Source organism: Mustela lutreola, chromosome 12 (assembly GCF_030435805.1).
Source record: "Mustela lutreola isolate mMusLut2 chromosome 12, mMusLut2.pri, whole genome shotgun sequence".
Classification (NCBI taxonomy): Eukaryota; Metazoa; Chordata; class Mammalia; order Carnivora; family Mustelidae; genus Mustela; species Mustela lutreola.
In genome coordinates, this window is record NC_081301.1 from 26,724,028 (window position 1) to 26,747,271 (window position 23,244).

Genomic DNA, 23,244 nt, shown 5'->3' on the forward strand with positions numbered 1-23,244 from the left:
TATTTTATTTATTTGACAGAGAGACATCACAAGTAGGCAGAGAGGCAGAGAGAGAGAGAGGAGGAGGCAGGCTCCCTGCTGAGCAGAGAACCCGATGCAGGACTCGATCCCAGGACCCTGAGATCATGACCTGAGCCGAAGGCAGCGGCTTAATCCACTGAGCCACCCAGGCGCCCAACATCCCCACTTTTAGAAAGGAGAATGAAGTGAATGTCACAAACTTTGCAACTGAACATAACTTGCAACTGAACATAACTGAGTAAAATTCTAGCACAGATTAACAAAAGAGGGTTTGAGGACTCTTAAGAAGAGACAGGGGCGCCTGGGTGGCTCAGTGGGTTAAAGCCTCTGCCTTCAGCTTGGGTCATGATCTCGGGGTCCTGGGATCGAGCCCCGCATTGGGATCTCTGCTCAGTGGGAAGCCTGCTTCCTCCCCCAACCCCCCCGGGCTCTCTGCCTGCCTCTGCCTACTTGTGATCTCTGTCTGCCAAATAAATAAATAAAATCTTTAAAAATAATAATAATAATAATAATTAAACAATGAACAGTATTAAGACTAAAAAATAATGATATAGGGGTTTTCCAAAGGAAATGGGCCAGCCAGTCAACCCCACAATCAACAAGCCCTTTCCCAAATGAATATGAAGACATGATTGGCTTGCTGACCCAATCATCAGGTAATAAAAACTTGAGACATAACAAATAAATAAATAAATAAATAAGAAAGAACAAATATACTGGATAATAGAGTCAGAATTCCAAAAGTTTCAGAAAGTCTACAAAACTGGGCAAAAACCAACAGCTTTCAATTTCCTAGGGAAATTTAAGTTTTGTCATCATGTTTTAAAAATCCAACATTACAGAAACAGCAGGATAGGAAAAAAAGACTTAAGGCTTTTCTAATGTAAGGGAAGTACTGGAAAAGCTAATTCCAACCTGGGCAACGTGAAGAATCCAGAAGGATGGACTTCGTCTAGTTTAGTGAGCTCCTTTCTGTGTACCACGCTAATGAAACTATTAAACTAGAACTCATAAAGATGAAAGAGACTTGGAGAGTACTTCCAGTAAATGCTGACTTACTGAATACATGCATTGAACTCTGCTCCCTTCCAAAATGCCACTAAAATGACAGTAAAAGGATTTAAAATCTTTAGAGCTTGGAAGTGGGTAGGAGAGAGATAATTGACCTGGAAGACCAAAAAGCTAAATTCTGAGTCAACAGTGGAAAAGCCAGGAAGCATACCAACTTATGGTACCAAAAAACCCCCAAACCTCAGGAATTAGGGATATAACGTATCTCTGGAACCGGAGATTGAATGGAAGAATTTAGTGCAAGGAGGCCCAAGGATAGTTACATCCTGTGTGTAATGGAGCAACTAACTGTTCCTTGTCTGCCCAGAAGGACTGTGGCCCTTTTCCCCATGGAAACAAAAAAAGTTAAGTGGAGGTTTACATATAGAGACCCACTCCCATCCAACTTTCTTTCCTCCTTGTGTCCCAGAACTCTGGCACCAGACTAGTAATGCCCTCCAAGAGACAGGAAGAAACTTCTTTGAGGAAAACCTGACCAGTCCAAAAGATACCAACACTGGGTGTTTCCCAAGGAAACAGGCCAGTGAGACCACCCTCCAGTGGAAGTCCAGTCAACCACTCTCAAATGAATACAATACTTTCAAATAACCTTTCAGAGCTCCATACTGAGCAGATAGCTAAGATTATTAGACATTTAAGGAAAGTTTTAACATGAATGCAGAGACAGAGCAAAGCTGGAAGAAACAGATGATGCAGATAGAGAACTGAATTTAAAACAAATGCGCACACATATGCACAGAGAGATAAGAACAGAAGATGCAAATATGAAAAAAAAATGTCGAAGAGAACAAAATAAAATACCCCAGGAAATTAACGGATTTTGTTATGTGACTGCCTTCGGGTCATGATCCCAGGGTCCTGGGATGGAGCTCCACATCGGGCTCCCTGCAGGTTCCCTGCTTCTCCCTCTCCCTCTGCTGCTCCCCTGCTTGTGTTCCCTCTCTCACTGTGTCTCTTCTGTCAAATAAATAAATAAAATCTTAAAAAATATACTGAAAGATAAATTGAGGAAATCTACCAGAATGTGGAGAAGACAAAGAGCTCAGAAATGAAAGAAAAGAAAATTAAGGAACAGGAGAAAAAGATAGGAAAGAATCAAAGAAAATTCAGGAAAATTTTTCCAACTGCAAAACACAAATTTCCAGATTGAAAGACTCCACAGCAGTCAGCGTAACAGATGAAAACAGATCCTTAAAAGACACAGCACTGAGGGGCGCCTGGGTGGCTCAGTGGGTTGGGCCGCTGCCTTCGGCTCAGGTCATGATCTCGAGGTCCTGGGATCGAGTCCCACGTCGGGCTCTCTGCTCAGCAGGGAGCCTGCTTCCTCCTCTCTCTCTCTCTCTCTCTGCCTGCCTCTGTGCCTACTTGTGATCTTTCTGTCAAATAAATAAATAAAATCTTAAAAAAAAAAAAAAAAAAAAAGGACACAGCACTGAAAAATGTCAGAACATAGGTTAAAAGGAAGATCCTAAAAGGGTCCAGAGAGGATAATACTAGTTGAATACCAAAAACTCAAGAAGCAGAATAGCAACAGTCAACAGCCACCCTAGAAGCAAAGATGACAAAAGAACAATACATTTTAAAGGGCTCCTGGGTGGGTTAAGCCTCTGCCTTCGGCTCAGGTCATGATCTCTGGGCTCTCTGCTCAGTGGGGAGCCTGCTTCCCCTGCTCTCTCTGCCTGTCTCTCTGCCTACCTGTGATCTCTCCCTCTGTCAAATAAATAAAAATAAAATCTTAAAAAAAAAAAGAACAACACATTTTTCTTTTTTTTAAGATTTTTATTTATTTATCAGAGAGAGAGGGAGAGAGCGAGCACAGGCAGACAGAATGGCAGGCAGAGGCAGAGGGAGAAGCAGGCTCCAGGCTGAGCAAGGAGCTAGATGTGGGACTCCATCCCAGGACGCTGGGATCATGACTGAGCGGAAGGCAGCTGCTTAACCAACTGAGCCACCCAGGCGTCCCGAGAACAACACATTTTAAATGCTAAGGGACAATAATTTCCAATCCAGAATTCTATATCCAACCAAACGTAAAATCGGTAGGAGGTAGGAATAAAGGCATGCAAGGTATTAAAAAAAAAAATTATCTCAAATATCCTTTCTCAGGAAACTACATACAGGAGGAGGTATTTTACCAAATTAAGGGAATAAACTAAGAAAAGATCAGAGCAGTTAACTCTGATTAAAGAAACAAAGGCTTAAATACACCACAATACAAATAAAAATACAAAAATACCACCATCACAGATATGAAACTTCAGTATTATTTGACAATTTGACAATTCTTCCTTAATTAGTATACAGTTGTAACGCAAGCCAAATCAAAACTCCAGCAGGATTTTTTTTTTTTTTTGGTAGATACTGACAAGCTGATTCTAAAATGTATAAGGAAAGACAAAAGAACAGTAACAGCCAAAACAGTTCTTTAAAAAGAAGGAAAGGTTGAAGGAATCGCACTACCTGATTTCAATATATAGTATATAAAGCTACCATAAAACAGGTGAATGAAACGAATAGAAAGCTCGGAAAAGGTCCCACACATATATGGTTGATATCTGAAAAAGGTACAAATGCAATTCAGTGGGAAAAGCATAGCATTTTCAACAACTTGTACTGGAATAATTAGATACCCATATGCAAAAATGCAAACAAAAAAAAAATCCAACTGATACCTCAAATCCTCTACAAAAATGAACTCAAAATGGATCATAGACCTTAATGTAAGATGTAAAAATAGAAAATTGTAGGGCAGTGTGTACATCTAGATGCTCGGCTGGGAAGTGATCCAAAGGTCTACCTACTCCTAACATACACTAGCAACCAATTCTGTGGTTTTCAACCTCTTTTCCTACCCATGCCCTCAGGGATCCCTGGGCCTTAGATCCTACCTAGGTGATCTGGACCTACATTAATGCCACACCAAGGAGTTTGGAGAAGAACAGATAAGTGCATACTGAATCCGCCATGCTGATCAGATTCACTGGTCTCATTCCAAGGAGAAAGATGTTCTGAACTCTTCCCAGATCTTGCAATTTTCTTCTTCCAGTTCTATTTCACCTTCTTCCCTCCTTTCCTTCATTTTCCTTACATAGATTCACAAAATAAAGAAAGCCGCATCGACATTTCAGAAACATTTTTAAGTAAACTTTTAAAACATTCACAGGATCCAGATAACTGGGACTCCAACACAAGAAGACCAAGATAATCCCTGGTATGATGTGAAGGGAAATCTCAAATTAAGAGCTTTGCGGCAGGCCTGAAAATTGGCCACCCCGGACTAGAGATACGGAAGAGATCGAGTCCAGAAATAGAAACTGAAAAGAGCATCCAAGGTATCTGAGCTGACTCAAAGAAATTCACACAAAGAGGCAAGAATTTAGAGGTAAATTAGTCATGAAGTGCATAGGAAACTAGGTAAACACCAAAACAAGACAATTACCTCCAAGAGCAACAAAAGATTATGTAAGATGGATGACATATTATGTGACCCAGCTATGAAGAACATTTACATGGTCGTGATGTAAAGACTAAATACTGATCCAAACAAAATGATGACACGTCTATAGCAGGAGGTTAGATAACAGATAACGGGGGGCTGGAAGTGTTCCCAGGGAGGGGGCCAAGAATGGTGTTGCAAGAGAGCTCCATCTTCATCATCCGTAACAGGAGGCCAAAATTAATGCCAGAAACTGGAAAACCAGGAGGCAGTAATACAAGCATGTTAGAGATACTGAGGCAAAAGCAAAAGATTTAGTTCAAAGATTTGAAAATGATGGCCTCGGGGCAACAGAAAATGGGGGAAACTTAAAAAAAAAAAAAATCCGGCTAGAAATGTTTGACTCTTTAAAAATATATGCATGTATTGCTTTGATAAGAATAAAAAAATAAATTTAAAAAATCAAAGCATAAGAGGGGAAAAAAACGGGGGAGCCCAGAATAGTACAGGATCTGGAATCATGACATTTAGAAATGGTTGTATAAATCAAGGGTTTTTAAGTTTAAAATACACACAAACTTGGCACATATTAAAGGCTGATTTCTATCTTTGGTGCAGTTATTCTATCTGGCTAAAGCGTGCAGAATCAGAACCAACAGTAAAGTTACATGGACACAAGAGCTCAGCTTGCAAAAAGGAAGGCATTTCTACTCACTGCCTGAAAGCCAAATTAATTGTCTCAGGAAGCAGTGAGCTCTCTGCTACTGGAGGCATTTAAGCAGAGCCTGAACAAAGTCCACCTAGTGGATCTGATACCTCGGTGGGCTGGGCTACAGAATGGCCTACAGACAGGCCCTCCCAGTTGTGGGATTCTGTAAAAGGATTTCATGTAATAATCTCCTTTGAATTAGTACTATTCTAAAGAAGAGCTAGGAACCCTCTTAGGTGAATAAGCTTGGGCACTTAGGACATGTATGTCTCTTCCTTCTATACCACCTCTCCTTTTAGCTTTTGACTTTTCATTTCAAAATCTTTTTTTTTTTTTTTAAAGATTTATTTATTTCAGAGAGTGTGAGGGAGTGAGAGACAGAAAGCACAGGCTGGGGGGAGGAGGGGGAAGGGCAGAGCGGGAAGCAGGCTTCCCACTGAGCCGGGAGCCCACTGCAGGGCTCAATCCCAGGACCTCAGGCAGGACCATGACTGGAACCAAAGGTGGCCACTCCCAGCCACCCTGGCACCCCCATCTTAAAAGTCTTAAGTATATTTACATTTGGTTACAAATCACGTAAAACATTTCTGGAAGCAGAGGAAGTGCAAATACTTAAAAGAGTAAAAGAGAAAATGTCCATCTGAGTGGGAGAAAGCTGGCAGAGAATCAAGAAGTTGGTCTAAGGTAGTGATAAGAGACAATGAAGAACCCATCGTGGGCCCTGTGGTTCAGTGGCTGAACAGATTACGGTACCCAGTTAGGTCTGAGACTCTGGGACCGCACCTCTGGTATGAGACGAGAGAGTACCTGGGCCTCCTGGCAGGGTGAAAGCAGAGAGAGCTGGGATTCAGTCAATAGCGCAGACAAGCAGCGAGACAGCCGCCAGAGATGAGTGAACAACAAAGGAATACCTTCAATTTGTTCTACTTTAAATAAAGTTACTAGAATCTTGCACTATCAAAGAACAAAAATCATACCTTAGCTTAAGTGTTGGTCATCAAATGAGGAATAAAAATATTAAACATATGGGGTACCTGGCTGGAAGAGCATGTGACTCTTGATCCGCAGCCCCATGCTGCGGGTAGAGATTGCTTAAATAAATAAAAACTTAAAAATATATATTAAACATATTACAGGTACCATCTTCTCTATGGGACTACCTCAGGAGCCAGTATGACCTGTCTATAGGCTTCAGGGAAGCTTTATTTTCTAGTAAAAGGACACTACTTTTCCCTTCACTCTGCATAATAACATACTATCATGCCTACAGACACAACAAATTTATCCCAAACTTTACTGAACTCCACCTTATCAGTTAAGAAACGACACACATCATACTTCAAAAATAATGTCTATTTCTAGCTCTTATTTTTATTTTATTTTTTAAAAGGATTTATTTTAGAGAGAGAGTGCTTGGTGGGGGCGGTGGATGTGGAGGGAAGGGCAGAGGGGAAGGGAGACAATTCTCAAGCAAACTCCTGCTGTGCAAGGAGCCTGACTTGGGGCTTAATCCCAGGACCCTGAGATCATGACCTGAGGTGAAATAGTCAGCTGCTCAACCAACTGCTAACTCTTATCTTTAAAAATTAGTTTAGGGGAACCTGGGTGGCTCAGTTGGTCGGGCAACTGCCTTCGGCTCAGGTCATGATCCCGGGATTTCAGGATTGAGTCCCGCATCCGGCTCCCAGCTCCACGGGGAGTCTGCTTCTCCCTCTGACCTTCCCCCACCTCATGCTCTCTCTCACAGTCCCTCTCTCAAATAAAAAAATAAAAATCTTTAAAAAAAATAATTAGTTTAGAATCTACAAAAAAATTATTGGCGTTTTACACACTGTAAATGGGTGTAACTTATGACTATGTAAGAAAGAGAGGTGCAGGTGCACTCCAACACTGGGGGAGCCCCTACACTCCTCTGTAGACTGTAGACTTTTAGAGGCAAAGTCTCACTCTTGGTTAAAGCCAGTCCAGACTGGCCAGCACACTTGCCAGTAAACACTGAACTGAACCAAAACATATGACCCGCCTGGAATTTTCTCTGTATTTTACCAAAATTCTTGATGTTTTTTTACTTTTTTTTCAGTGCCTTCCCACTGGCCTCAGAGCCTCCTCACTCCTGCGCCACAATCATGGGCAGGTACATTTTTGCTGTGCTTTTTGTCCTTCCAGTAATACTCTGAACAAAATACACAGGCTCTATAGCTCTACCCACTCTGCTCCCCAAGGGCATTGTGAAGATGGGCCAGAAGAGCTTCCTTCGAGCATCTGCCCAAATGACTGGTTCCTTCTCTTGCTGTTGGGCCACCTGGCCACACAGCAGTCCAGATTCCCAAGTTACAAACTGGTAGGATCCTTCTGTAACCTATTAACTCTTCTTGGGAGATCTTAAACCACAAATATGAGAAACCATTCACATGAAGGCTATTAGATTATAATGCATTCGAGTGACTTAAAATTTATTTACATTGTTCTGCTAATATTTTATTTATTTACTTTTAAGGTGTTATTTATTTATCTGACAGAGAGAGAGAAAGAGATGAAAGGGAGAAGCAGGCTCCTTGCTGAGCAGGGAGCCTGATGCGGGGCTCAGGACCCTGGGATCATGACCTGAGCCGAAGGCAGATGCTCAACCAACTAAGCCACCCAGGTGCCCCAGCACTGCTAATATTTTAAAGAATGTGAAGCTTATGACATGTTCAAACTCCATTTCGTATCTGCCGAACGGCTTCCTACCTGAGGGTTACCTGATCCAACACAATTCTTGTTACTCCCTTGTCACTTAAAGGAACTGAGAAGGAATACTTCAAGAACCATTTCTCAAGGTGTGTTCTGCAGAATAGTTCCTCAAGATGTAATGAAAAGGGGCACCTCGCTGATTCAGCGGATAGAGCTTGCGACTTTGGATCTCGGGGATATGGGTTTAAGCCCTGCTGGAGGTAGTTCACTTAAAGAATAAATAAAATATATTTTAAAATAAACGTAATTAAAAGCATTTAAGGACAAATAAACTCAAAAGGTCAGTTACGCCAAGTTAAATTGGCTTCCTGGGGTTGAGGATGGAGAGTGTGGGGCAATGAGCCTTTAAAATGCTGATATGCACTGTGACACAAAAGAGGTAAGGAAAGGGAGATGTTGGGGAGATGGCATGGAATAATCAAGAATTTCCCAAGCTTTTATGACATTAGAATCTTTTTTGGTGGGAAGATCACCTGTAGCCCTGGTGTTTGGGGAGCAGAGGCTTGGGAGAAACCCTTAAGGCATTCTTAAATAAGTAACATTTGTATCTTTACTGTAGAGCACCACCCACGGAACCCAGAGCCTGATAAGTAGTAGGTCAGAAGAAAAGTGTTCCTCCGGCCCAGGAGGCTTCTTGCTGTTTGCCTGTTACAACAAGAGAAACATGACTTTCTACTTGCTCTTGGCAAGTTTATAGATTAAACTACATTAAACTATTAAACTGTAAACTTTTAAAAATTATCACTATTATTTAAAAATAGAATTGCATTCAATTTTAAATTCAAGTATTATTTCCAAACTTTCATAACTGAAATCTACTTCAACCACCAGTGTCTATTCCAAAATGTTTTTCTTGACATAGAAGTAGTTTCAGAATGTATTTAATATGCTAGACCTAAAACTTGATAGCTTTAGAATTGTCTTCCAACACTTGATGTTTTTAGACTTGTCATGAAAATACAAAATCACATGCAAAACAGATCTGAAAAAAACTTCAGAGCCTAGCAAGCAAGGAATAAAACTCGTAAATATGCTGAGTTTTTAAAGTGCAATTTAGTTTAAAAAAAAAAAAAAAATCCAGCTTTTGCCCTGGTGGTAAAAATCTCTCCCTTCACAATTTGACCCTAATGTGCATGCTAATCATTTGTGCTACAAAGTCAACTTCACTGTGGCCATTTTCTTCACCCTTTCCTCTCTTATGGCTCTCCAGAGCCTTGTTGGTACTCACTATTAAGTAACACTAGCATCCATGGGCATCTCCAAACACTGACTAAATAAACATATATTCCTTATTTAAAATGATATTCTCAAGAATCTAAGTTATGGAGAAAAGGACACAAGTATAGTCACATTTGGTAAACTTACTGCCATGACAGACTTATTCAGACTCAAGGTTTTAAGAAGAATCTGTAAAAGAGCCCAGGAGGGAATATACAACAGTCCAGGGTCCCTAGAGTCCAAGGTTTGTAACTTATGAGACCACAGAAGCTGCTCCAAACTGTCATCCTGGACCTCTAGTTTGGAGTGCACAGATTTAAGGATTTAAAACCAATACCCTCTGGGAACCTGGTGGCTCAGTCGGTTAAGCGTCAGAGTCTCGATTTTGACTCAGGTCATGATCACAAGTTTGTGAGACCAAGCCAGCCTTGGGCTCCATGGTCAGTGGGGAGTCTGCTGGAGATCCTCTGCCTCTCCTTCTGCCCATCCCCCATGCCGCTCAATGTCTAAAATAAATAAATCAATCTTAAAAAAATAAGTAAATGAGGGTGCCTGGGTGGCTCAGTTGTTCAGTGTCTGCCTTCAGCTCAGGTCATGATCCTGGAGTCCTGGGATGGAGCTCTGAATCAGGCTCCCTACTCAGCGGAAAGCCTGCTTCTCCCTCTCCCCCAGGTTATGTTCCCTCTCTCCTTGTCTCTCTCTGTCAAATAAATAAATAAAATCTTTAAAATAAATAAATAAATAAATGGAATCACTCCAACCCCCCCCAACACACACACTTTAAAGTAAGGGCAAACATTACATACAATCTCTGAATTTAAGTGACAGGTAAGTGGTGTCTGAGGTATATTTAACATACTATTCAAATGTAGTAGTCCTCAGTACAGCAGAGAGAGAGGAATGTACTGCAGTAGGAAATGTACATGCTTTGAACTACTCCAGGCTTTATACTACTTGGGGGAACTTGGGCCAACTGCCTCAGCTTTCCTTATCTGTAAAATGGGACTAACACTGACACCACCCCCTAGAGTTGAGAGAAAAAAATGAGATTTATTATATAAGAGCAGACAGGGAATGAGCACAGAGAAACCCCCAGTTCATGATCAGTCATCTCTCATTCCCTAGTTGCCTGCTGTCTTATTTCATGCCCTTTCCTTCCCCACAGAGATGACCCATCCTGAAAGCATCTCCTCTATGCACATGACATAAAGCATTATCTGAAACCCAGTGCTAGGTCCTCCGTTGCGTATGGGAAACTGCTAGCTACATGGAAGTATCAGTATCAATATCACCTCAAAATCAGTCCACACCAAATTAAACTCATCTTCCCTTCCCCACACACTAGTCTCCATCTCCCCTTGCAATGCCTATAACACTCTTCCTCCATTATATGGAATTCTGAACTGGTTTTATCTTTCTCCTTCATCCCACATACCCAGATAAATCAGGAAAGTCTGTCCTATTTCAATTCCATAATATCTCTTCTCTGTTTTCCATTTGAGAAACAGTTTGGTCCAAGATAGTGAACAGCTTCCTGGAGTGGCATCTGTTTCCCTTTCTTCCACTTCAAGCACAGGCAAGGATGTCATATTATAATCTTCCTTAAGTCACTCTTAAAAACCCTCCACGGCTGCCTACTTCCTTCCCTACGTGTTACATCTCTCTCTTCTCTCTACTCTGGCCAGGTCTCCTTTGTAGTAAGTTAAAGGCTTCCTTGCCTTTTCCCCAGCTGTTCCTTTCTTTGGAATGCCTCTTCTGTCTTCTACTGAAATCGGTCTCTCCTCCACTCAAAGTCCCATCCTTCAAGGCCAGATTTTCAGGTAGCCCACTCAACATCTAGTCCAACCTTTCTTGGTCATTTTCAGGTAGCCCACTCAACATTTAGTCCAACCTTTCTTGGTCATTTTCAGGTAGCCCACTCAACATCTAGTCCAACCTTTCTTGGTCATTTTCAGGTAGCCCACTCAACATCTAGTCCAACCTTTCTTGGTCATTTTCAGGTAGCCCACTCAATATCTAGTCCAACCTTTCTTGGCTTCCCCATTCCCTGAACTCCTAAGCACCCAATTTAGTCTCTCATTGCTGTTTTTTTCACCCTTAGCACTCATCTTCCAGACACAATTTAAAAGTTTTAGAAGTCAGGGTTCCTTTTCCAAAACCCAAACAGGACTTTTTTTTCAGGGAGATTAATGGATACAAAGACATCTGACAGATTTAGTTTCCATTAATATCATAATGGTAGAGATATTTTCATGGGTTGTGCAATTTGCTATGAGCCTATATGAGACAGGTTTTATTATTGTTCTCATTTTACATTTGGGGAAAGCAAGGCACCAAATGTTAAAGATTTTGGTCCAAATAACCCAGCTGGTGACAGAATTGAAATTCAAATCCATGCAGTCTGGCTATGCAGCCCATAATTTTTTTTTTCTTTTTAAGAGATTTATTTATTTGACTGACCATGATCACAAGTAGGCAGAGAAGCAGAGAGGTTGGTGGAAGCAGGCTCCGTGTTGAGCAGAGAGCCTGATGTAGGGCTCCATCTCAGGACCCTGAGATGATGACCTGAGCTGAAGGCAGAGGCTTAACCCACTGACCCACCCAGGCACCCTACAGCCCATAATCTTGTCAGTATAACATGGTGATCAATTCTATGAATTCTAATGGCCCTTTAAGGTAACAATAGGGAGAGGATTTCTTATAAGGAAGGTAGAAGGCCAGTTATGCATTAACGGAGGATCATTAAGCTGGGGATGGGAAATGAGACACATACACTAGAGTTTTTTTAGTATAAAAAATAAATTTTACACCCAAAATACTATATTTAATAATAAACTCTTTTGCTATTATAAATAGCACCAAATGGGAAGATTCTTGCATATGGCATTTACTATACTTTTGGAGTACTAAATAAGGGATGTCAACTGCTTTTTATGGCTCTCAATGTATGTCATCAAACAATGTCCCAAGAGAGTCATTCCAATTTATTCAGCAAATCAATAAAGTACACTTGAGTCAAAATCACATGAGCAATTAATATTCTGTTAACTTTTACTAAAGTTGCAGGTGTAAAAGAGTATCTCTGTGCTTTCAGTTAATTTGATTATCAGGAAGATTGAACACATTTTTATATTAGTTTACTATTTCCTCTTCTGTAAATTAGCTATTTGTTGCAGAGATGTATTTTTTATGAGAGCTCTTTATATTGTAGATACCCTAAATAATGATGTGAATCTTCAGGCTTATTATTCTTTATACAAAAAAGAAAGAAAGAAATTAAACAGGCAGGAAAGAAAAAAAGGCACTCTCTTTTTTTTCCTTCTCTATCCTAGCACATTCTACTCAGTATTATGGCTCTTTAAGTGCACTGGGGAGGGATGAGAAGGACGGAAAAAGAAAACATTAGAAAAAAGAGAATAAACAAGTAATGACTACGCAGAGATAAAAACACACAGAAGAGGCAGACAAGGAAATTGAGAGCCCGAGGGAAGAGGTTATACTAACCCCCAAGATTCTCTTGAGGGTCACGGACTGTGGGAATATCAATTAACTACTTAACCATTATTACAACCTTAAATGGTCTTTTTTTTTTTTTTATCCTGAAACTATCCTGGCCCCAGAACAGGAAAGAGGCAGTGGCGTGGGTAGAAGAAACAGGGGCTTCAGCGGTGGCTATAGCAATATTCCTAGGAGAATGGAAGGATAATGGTGTGACTTTCAGTTATGAGCTGTGAAGTCTTATAATGGAGCTATAAGCAAAATGTTGGGAAACACTGCAGACGTGCAACTTTACAGGCAGAAGAAAACGACAAGACTGTGTAACAGGTACTACTGGCTGACTACCCCGTCACCATCTCCACCCTCGCCCTCTGCACTGCTGGCAGAGTTCTAATTTTGTTCTGGTGTTGCTCCACCCTCCACTTGACTCCAGGAAATCCTGGTTAGTCTAAGCCAACCAATTACAGAGTTCTTGGTCTCCTGCCTGCTAGAAATTGTTCAGGGATGAGTATGCAGCCCTCCCTAACTCCTACTAAAGGGAAACCACTGGAGGTTGTTAGTTCAGAGGAAGTAGGAAGAGCCACATGCATCTTGGGATCATGAGGGCAGATAAGGGAAGAGAAGCGATCTTCCTTAAAATAAAAGAAATTTTAAAAAGCAAAGAGAGCCTGACATCATGTCCTCCTGACATCATCAAGCTGCTAAACGAACCAACCTAGAAGCCACCCTACCTCTCAATTTATGTGAGATTAACTTTTTTTTTAAGGTTTTAGCTGTTTAGATTTCTTTATTTCTTACAGCAGAACCATCCTAAGTGATTCATAATGAAAAATCTTATAAGATTATCATCATCATCACAATGCTACAAAAAAACCAGAACACTTTTTACACTTTTTTTTCACTGCTACCTGAACATCTTGAAGTAACCATTTCCAATTTTTCTGTCTTTCTGATGTTTATTTTATGTTATACAAAAGTACACAGAAATCAAATATTTCTTTTAACAATTTTCAGTATATCTAACAACCTTAAAAAATTAGACTAAAAATAGCTTTTAAGAGTTTCCTGTCTAAATAAATGTCCAAATAGTTGGCTGTGAGATGATGTAAAGAATAGCTAAAAAGAGTAATATTATTTTCGCACAAAAAATAAATTCCAGGGGTGCCTGGATAGCTCAGTCAGTTAAGTGTCTGTTCAGCTCAGGTCATGATCCCAGGGTCCTGGGATCAAGCCCCATGTCGGGGCCCCTGCTCTAAGGGGAGCCTGCTTTTCCCTCTCTATCACTCTGTCTCTCATGAATAAATAAATCTCTCTCTAAAAAAAAAGAAAGAAATTAATTACTTAAAATTCAGTGATGTATCAACCAAATGTTTTTTTAAGTATATCCTACTATACAACTGATATGAAATCAAAAACGAATCTACTGGGGCACCTGGGTGGTACAGTCCGTTAAGCATCAAATTCTTCGTCTGGGCTCAGGTCATGATCTGAGGGTCCTGCAGAGGAGCCCCATGGAGGGCTCCCTGCTCCTTGGGGACTCTGCTTGTCCTTCTTCCTCTGCCCTTCCACGCCCCCTGCTCATGTGCACACTCATGCATGCTCTCTCTCAAGTAATAAAATATTTAAAGAAAAAAAAAAAAAGATTTTCCCTCTCCCTCTGCCCCTCACCCCCAACAATATAGCAATCTTTTTTTTTTTTTTTTTTTTTTTATTAAAGGAGTGTATCACAGGAAAAAATAAACTAAGGATGCCCTACCACCGAGTATATTAAAACCTACTGAAAAGGGGTGCTTGGGTGGCTTAGTGGTTAAGTGTCTGCCTTCCGCTCAGGTCATGATCCCAAAGTCCTGGGATCCAGCCCTGCACAGGGCTCTGTTCTTCCATCTCCCTCTGCCCCTCCCCCTCCAGGCTTGTGGGGGGTGGGGGAAGGGTCCCTTTCTCTCAAATAAATAAATAAAATGTTAAAAAAATACTGAAAAATGTAAATCTCTTTCAAAAATCACCTTTTAAAAGGAGAACTAAGTTTGACACAATGCATAAATTCCAAATTGGAACATCATGCTGTGCTATATTCCAAATAAATGTAAAAACAAAAAGTACTAAAAGGGCAGAAATATTACTGTGCCAGAAACTTTAACCATTTCCAGAGTAAATTCCCACAGTAGAAATAACAATGCCTCTTTAACAACTGAAGTTTTCACCAGTTCAAACACTTTTTCTTTATAACACCTCACATAAAGTCCCACCCATTTGTGCCTGCTATAAAAACGCCAGCACTGTAAATCCAACTGGCCTTATTGGGGTGGACCAGTCTTTTCCCATCTACCTTGACCCGGGAACTTACACCTCTCAAAGTCCCCTTGCTTCACACATGACATGTATACCTGGAACATACAGGCTGTTTAAGAACACCGTTGAGGATGATGTAGAGAAAGCTTTTTTGAAAATATTTATCCCTTGGGGCGCCTGGGTGGCTCAGTGGTTTAAGCCTCTGCCTTCGGCTCAGGTCATGATCTCGGGGTCCTGGGATCGAGTCCTACATCAGGCTCTCAGCTCAGAGGGGAGCCTGCTTCCTTCTCTCTCTCTCTGCCTGCCTCTCTGCCTACTTGTGATCTCTCTCTGCTGAATAAATAAATAAAATCTTAAAAAAAAAAAAAAGAAAATATTTATCCCTTTAAAAATTGTATTGAATTTTAAAACATCAGAATTGCTAAGGTAAGAGTTCATCCACATCCATCCATGGTAGGAAAGAGAACTTTGTTAATTTATCCAAATATTTCCCAAGTACCTATCATGTACTGGCTACCAACCTAGCACAGAGAGTAACAGCAGTGAACAAAACAGATATGGTCCCATGACAAAGAGGTGTCAGCTCATTCTAGACCAGGGGTCAGCAAACATTTTCTTTAAAGGCCACGGAGTAAATATTTATATTTGTAGAGTCTCTGTCATAACTACTCAACCTTGCCATTGAAGCATGAAAGTATTGAAAGACAATATGTAAACAAACGAGTGGGATCATGTCCCAATAAAACTTTGTGGACAAATTTCATATAACTGTATGAAATGAATGTATCATGCAATAATCTTTTGATTTTTTTTCAACCATTAAAAAATACATACACACATGATTTTAGCATTCTTAGCTTGCAAGCCATATAAAAACAGGTAGCTGGTCAGATTTGGCCCATGGATTATAGTTTTGCCAACAACTCCCGGTCTAGACAATATCAACTTTATTTGTTTATTGCTTTAAGCACTCAAAGGGAAAATTCTTCAGGCGATGAGAATTTACTGAGGAGACGTGGCCTGGTTTGAAAAATCAGGGAAGCCTTTTCCAAAGAAGTAACTTTAAGGCTAAAACTTAAAGGATGAATAATAGCCAGCCAAAGTCCAAAGAGAAAACGAAGAGTTATCCAGACAAGCGAACAGCAAGTGGAAAAACTCCTTAGAAATCTGGTTGGATTCCTTAGTAGGGAGCACGAAGAGTGAGCATGAGAGAACAGTGACACTAGAAAGAGATCAGCCCCAAAGGAGTATTGTTGGCTAAGGTCAGAGACTCTGGTTTTTGTCTTAAAAGCAATCAGAAGCTTCTGGTTTTTTCTTTCTTTCTTTCTTTCTTTTTTTTTTTTTTAAAGATTTCTTTCTTTATTTATTTGATAGAGAGTGAGCGAGCGCACAAGCAGGAGGAGCGGCAGGCAGTGGGAGGGGTAGAGCAGGCTCAGAGCTGAGCAAGAAGCCAGATGTTGGGCTGGTGAAGGTAGACGCTTAATCGACTGAGCCACCCAGGTGACCCCCATTAAAGGGTTTCAAGCAGGGAAGGGACACAACCAGCTTTGCATTTTCTAAAGATCACTAAGATGAGTACAGAGAAAAATTTGAAGGGAGCATGAATAATAATACAGGGAGATCCATAAGCAAGGTTCTGGCCAGAGATGAGGGAGACTTAGACGGGGGTGTTGGCAATAGAATTTAGAAGGTAAAAGCAGCACTATGTGGTGATGTGATGTGGAGGAATAAAAGGTAGGCTCCTGTATGCCTCAGTTTCCAGTTTCCACACGAGGATACTGGTACCCTTCAGTGAGCCAGAGATTCTGAAAAGACACTGTGTGTGTGTGTGTGTGTGTGTGTGTACAAATTCTGAGTTCAGCAAAGATAAGAGGACTTAAAACATTAAGAATTAACCACAGAAAGATGGAGATTAAGAGACAAGAGTTTCTAGTCCTAGCTATCTCATAATGGATTCCTCTAACCTTGGGCTACTTCAGAGCTTCTCAATTCTAGTTTAGATCAACAGAAAAGTGAGATAGTCAGACTGGTTTACCTCTAATATCCCCTAAAGTCCCAGAAACCTGAGCCAAGGTTACAACATGGAAATATTTCTTTCTTCTGGGGGTGGGGTAGGGTATGGAGGGTTATGTAGAAACACAGCTATTAACCAATTACCAGGAGCGTAATAAAGAATGCATTTTTATAAATAATTACCCTCCCAAGCCAATAACATTTCTAAATGATAGGATGAAAACATCAAATGGTACTTGATAGCATTTGTGAAGCCTGGGAACATTCTAGCTAGACTGGTTTTGCTGTATTATACTAGGTTGTTCCACAGAAGTTCAAAATGGTGGCACGAATTTAAGCTGAAAATTCCTTAATTCAACATTTTATTGAGTGGACCTTTTCTAAAGATAGAGTGAGCTGCAATTTAAGATTTGGGAAGCATGCATATGAACACAGAAACACAGGACTGCGATCCAGAAGACCGGGATTAAAGTTTGGATCTGTCACTTGGTAGCTGACTTGAGCCAAGTTTCCTAACCTCCACATCCCAATTTCCTCAGCTGTAAAATGAAAGTGGAGTCAACTTCAGAATTACTATAGAAATTATAACACAAAAATCGCTGTGGAAAATAGCTGTACAAAAAGCATTACCATTTTTACATTATTTTCCAATTGTAACAGTAACTTTTATTGCTATATTTTGAGGATCTTCTATATTAACAGCACAATATTCAGAAAAAGAAAAATAAACTGTCTTCATGCCATGACTTTTTTTAATCCCAGAAAGTCTACTTTGCCGGACATAGTTTAATGGAACAACTTAAGTTTCTTTTGGGAAATCCCACTACACTCTTCAAGTGCCATTTTTATCATCTGACTTCAAATTCCCCAAAGCAGGCGGAGACTACAATATTATTAAAAATCTGTTCAGGAGGGGCGCCTGGGTGGCTCAGTGGGTTAAGCCTCTGCCTTTGGCTCAGGTCATGATCTCAGGGTCCTGGAATGGAGCGCCACATCCAGGCTCTCTGCTCGGCAGGAAGCCTGCTTCCCCCTTCTCTCCGCCTGCTTCTCAGCCTACTTGTTGTGATGTCTCTCTCTCTGTCAAATAAATAAATAAAATCTTAAAAAGGAAAAAATCTGTTAAGGAACAGTTAACATACTCAAAAGTTTACCAGTATTAGTACACCACCTGACTGTTTTTTATTAATCCCTAGACGAGATAGAAGATCTAGAAAAAGATAGTTAAATTTATAGCTCTCAATTTGAGGATCATGGGACAAGAGAGTAGACAAGTACAATTTTTCCTGAAGTTGGACAGACGAGGGGTGGTCTGTTCAACCAAAAAGACTCTCTTCCATCCTTTGCACAATTTCTAAGGTTAGAACCAAAGGACCGAACTTCACAGCACTTGCAGAATCTCCTGGCCTCCAAAGCACTGCTGTGAGGAATAATGATCTAGCCATTAACGACAAAGACTTACGGCAATTTGTTAAGTAATCTTTGGAAAGCCTGCTTCATTCAAACTGGTTTGTCAATGGGAAAGAACATGTCATAAATCTGAAGATTTACACGTGAACTTTGAAGTTTAACATTACAAGAATAGAAATTATGTCAGGTTATAACAGAACAAACGAATTATGGAGAGTTGGGAATAAATTTTAAGAGTCTTAGGGAAGATTAGTGCTGTAAAAAGTAACTCAAGACTATCTCACTTTTACGTTCCCTTCAAAGACATTTTTAGGCAAAGGCTATCATGCGTTGGCTTGTTTTGAGCAGTTACTAATATTAGCAAATAACCTGTAGTGGACACTAATAAAAATCATAATTAAGAGTTTTGAAAGAGCCCTGACTCTGTAGACATTCGTAAGATTCTTAGATGTACATAACTGATGCAACACAAATTATTTTGTCAATAATTTGCTCCTTCGGCAATGAAATGCAAGCTAGTATAGAAGGTGACACTTTTCTTTGATCTAAATCCTAAAACAGGATAATTATTTTGATGGCGAATTACGATATCCAGACACTGCCAAGAAAATGAAAATAATACCAGGACAGACTGTAAGAGATGAAACAGTTGGGAAGACCATAAATCCTTTTATGAAAGTCTACAGCAGAGCAACAAACTAGGAGGAAAAATAAATTACATTTCAAAAGTGAATCCCTACTACAAAAAGGAAACGCACTATATTTACATTGATAAAATCTGCCAGAGCTTTAAAATTGCTGACATACCACTGAGAAAAGCTAAGCTGAACTGCAGAGTACCCCGAAGCACGTTGTTTTGATGTGCTATGCAGGTTATCATTAGAGTTTTCAGACAAGCTTTTTAAAGACGTTATAGCCACTGCTCCAACTAAAATATAGGCATTGAGCAGAACACCAGGAAAAAAGGAGACTCCTGCTCAATTTTGCAAACTGATGGTACCACTGACAGAACAGGAAGGAATGTGGAAAAGGCAGGTCAATTTGAACTTAAACAGTTCAACTTTGAGCTTCAAAGAGGATGGCTTGATGGAATTAGTCAACCAGTCCATGGAAGTGAAACAGCACATGGGTCAGGGTTGGACTCATATTCAATGTTGCTTGCCAGCCAGATACTGAAATGTGTATGTATACATTCTGTTTACTGAGTACTGCTGAACAATTGTGCAGGATATAGTGAGGCACTGCAATAGATACAAAGATGGGGAAAACAAAAGCAGTTCCTATTCTCAAGAAGCTTACAGTCCAGTAAGAAGGCATGAAAAGAAACACATCCTGCCTGAAAATACAATTGAGGCCTCTAAGAGAGGTTCAAAGTAACGTGAAGTTGCATCCCTACTTTCTTTCAACACAACATTGAGAAATATGATACTATTCTAAAACTGGAGACACTCCTGAAAGGGACATTAAAATGCCAGCAGACTGGTAACGTTTCACAAATAAATAATGATGCCAAAATCTCAAATTAAAAACAAACAAACAAAAAAAGAAGACCAGCTCTTTGGCACAAAACCTGCTCCCTGATGCTCCACCAAACACTACAAGTCCCTAAAGCCGAACTTAAAGGCATGTGACAGCTGCCGATTGGTTATAGAAATCTACAGGAAAAAAAAAAAAAAATGCACCCCTCAGGGTACATGACATGCATCTTGTCTGTAGAACATGGCATGAAGGCAACAGTGACTGCAAGAGGAGGGAAAAGCGAAGAAAATGTATGTGACAGCAATCTGAAAATTAAGACGTGGAGCTAGTCAAATGCAAGACCTGTGATTAAACCAGAGTTTTGGTCCAGCATCCACCCCTCCCAAATTTAACTGTTTCCACAATGAGCAAGCCATCCACAAACTATCAATAATTTCCTGCCTTAAAGAGATCTCACCACCAAGGGAGGATGTAAAGTAACCCAGTTCTTAAAAGAAAGGTCGTATGAAAACACCTTTTTGGTGAAAATAATATGTAAGCAAATAGGAGATAAAGAGCACTCAACTAGAACCCCCTCCCCCAAAACTCCCTAACCAGTTGAAAGGTATTGTGTAATCCCACACCTTTAACTGTTAATATGAAAACCCTGGTCTATCGACCTCTCCTCCATATCCCCACCACATAGAATTTTCTTGGCTAGGAAGGTTTAACTAACTAAACCAATCAGCCTGACTGTGATCCCAGTAGGCAGAAAGGGAAGAAAAAAAAACCCCACACAAACAAAAAAACAAAAAACAAACAAACAAACAAAAAAACCCCAGTAAGCAAACACCCCCCAAAAAAGAACTGGACAAATAGGTTGGATACTTGATAAAATATAGATGTCCTCCATTCATCTGCAATTCTAGTCATTTTCTAACAGATCTCAGATTTTCAGAACAAGTATGCAGGTTATTTAAAACTGAGTTATATATAGTCATTTAGCAGCAGCAAAACACTTCTGGCATTATCGCAGATGCTAGATCTCTGGAGGAATTTTTTTTCCCCCCCAAACTAGCATTTTTCTTCACCAAGAACCAACCAGCCTTTATTTCTAAAAAACAAGAGCCTCTTGTCTCCCCCAAAACAAACAAATCAAGGACCACAGCTAAATTCTGCGCTAATGAAACTGTGAGATTACATCCCCGGCGTTGTCAGAGCCTATTTTTCATACACCAACACCAGACAGTTTGATGCAGTATTCCTGATGGCTTTTTATCGTATTTGTAAATACACTCTCTAATTCACTAAATTAGGTAATTTACAAACAGGTCCTCTCAGTTATTAGTGGCCAGCAGTCAAGTTCTATTACATTTGATCCTCATACAGTTGTCTAAACATTTCCATCCAGGTTAAGGGCTCGGATCGGCAAGGGAGAGGGAGGTTAGCGAAATTTGGATGGGGGCAGGGTAGAAGCTGGGAGAAATCTCTGCATCTCAGCCCTCAGCGACAACATTCAGCCAGTGCCCACAGAAAAACTAAATTCGGCACCTCTTCCTCCTGTTACACTGGCAACAAAGAGGGAGTTTCCGTAACGCTCCCGTCACCCACAAGGTGCCCAATCTCCTTCCCAGCCTAGTGCCAGCGCTCCCGCAGGGGCCTCGGTGTGCGAAGAGGCCGCGGTGCCCAGGGTCAAGGCACAAAGGGGGGATGGGGTGCCTGGCGAGCGGGTGGGATCTGCGACGTGGGCCGTGTAAGGGCTCCGGAATCCGCTTAAACACTTCCAACCTGGTGTCGGGGGCGGCGGGCAAGAGAAAGGGGCAGCAGAATGTCTAATGGAGCAGAAACTGGAATAAGGTGGAAACGGGGTGAAGAGCCCCGGCTGAGGGTGCTCCGCCTGGGAGCAGAGAAAACAGCCGGCGGATGGGCAAGGGGAGACTCCAAGGAGATGGGAAGAGAGGCGCAAGGCCCAGAAGACGAGGCAACGGGGTGCCACCTGGGGCAGAGCAGAGAGGAGGCGCCTGTGTGGCTTCTACCTGCAGGCGGGCGGGACGGGCCGCTCAGGTGCGACTGGGAAGAGGCCAAGTCGGAAAGGGGCCAGCGAGAGCTGGGGGCGTACTGGGGGCCGCGCAGAGGTGGCTGCGAGTTGGCAGCCGCGGAGCCAGCGCGGGGGCACCTGCGGGACAGGCGCGAGGGAGAGGCGGGGGTGGGGGTCTCCGGAGTGCACGGTGGGCTGAAGGGTGGCTCTCCCGCAGCGGGAGGCAGCGGGCGCCAGCCGCGCGGCGCGGGGGAGGTATCCGGGCGGGCGGCCGGGAGGCGGGAGCCCCTCACCTGCGCGGCGGAGGAGGCGGAGCTGCAGCAGCCCATGGCGGGGCCGGAGGAGCCCGGAGGCGGCGCCCGGCGCGCAGCTACGCCCCGGAGCCCCTCGGCATGCGAGCCGGCGGGCGCCCGGGGAGGGCGCGGCCTGGCCCCGCACGGCTTAGCGGCGGCGGCGGCGGCGGCTTGGGTGGCGGCGGGTACTCAGGAGGCGGCGCGGCTCGGGGCGGGCGCCGGCCACATCCCCCGGCGGCGGCGGCTGCGCGGCTCCTGCTCCGCTCCTGCTGCTGCAGCTGCTCCCCAGCGGAAAGGGGCGGGCGGCGGCGGCGGCGGCGCCTCCCCCTGTCCCCCGCCTCCCGCCTCCCGCGCCCAGTCCCTCTCCCGCTCCCTCTCCCGGGCCGCCGCCTCCTCAGCGCCGCGCGCGTCTCCCATCAGACTCCCCGCCCCCAGTGCAGCGCGGCGCCGACGGCCGGGCGGCGACGGCCAAAACGAGGCCGGGTCCTTTGGCGCGCGTCGGAGCTTGCGCAGTGCCGAGCCTATTTAGCGGTGGCACCGAGGCACAGCGCTGCCTCGGAGCGAGAGGTCGCGTGGGATTGAGGCTCCAGGGGGCTGAGCAGGCTCGCAGCCGTAATGTGGCCGCATTGCTTCCGGACCCGAGAGGTACTGGCGAGGCATGCGGGGTTGCTCGCTTTCCCCGCTGGACGCGCAACCCGAAGACTCTAATGGCATCTTAGTGCTTCTACGGTTGCTTTTTATCCAGAGGAAAGTGTACACAATAAATCTTCCCTGGTGATGGAGTGGGTGATAGAAAACGGGCAGAGACAAGCATCTGTTGCTACTGGCCCCATTTTGCTGACGAAACTGAGCCTTTGAAGGAGACAGCCTAATAAAAGGCACCCAAGGTCGAAATTTTTATAAAGAGCCGTATATAGGGGAAAGGTAAGTTCGCCAGGTCTCTCAATACAGAGCCCTGTTGGATCTGAACTAAACTTTCTTATACAGGATTGTCTACAAAAAACAATAAGCGAATATTAAGTCGTTCATATCAAAAATATTTACTGAGGACATACTAAGT

General features: G+C 42.4%; 1 protein-coding gene across 3 annotated transcripts in view; it reads right to left on the reverse strand.

The window, feature by feature from the left end:
• Nucleotides 1–22,515, reverse strand: part of SLC44A1 (solute carrier family 44 member 1) — a 202,307-nt gene extending 179,792 nt beyond the window's left edge. For 2 of the 3 annotated variants that reach the window (XM_059143509.1, XM_059143508.1), the window contains exon 1: nt 22,185–22,515. In XM_059143509.1, coding sequence (XP_058999492.1) covers nt 22,185–22,220 — 36 coding nt within the window. In that variant the 5' untranslated portion in view covers nt 22,221–22,515. The remainder of the gene's footprint in view (nt 1–22,184) is intronic. The other variant, XM_059143510.1, reaches the window with a different exon arrangement.
• Nucleotides 22,516–23,244: the final 729 nt, after the last annotated feature.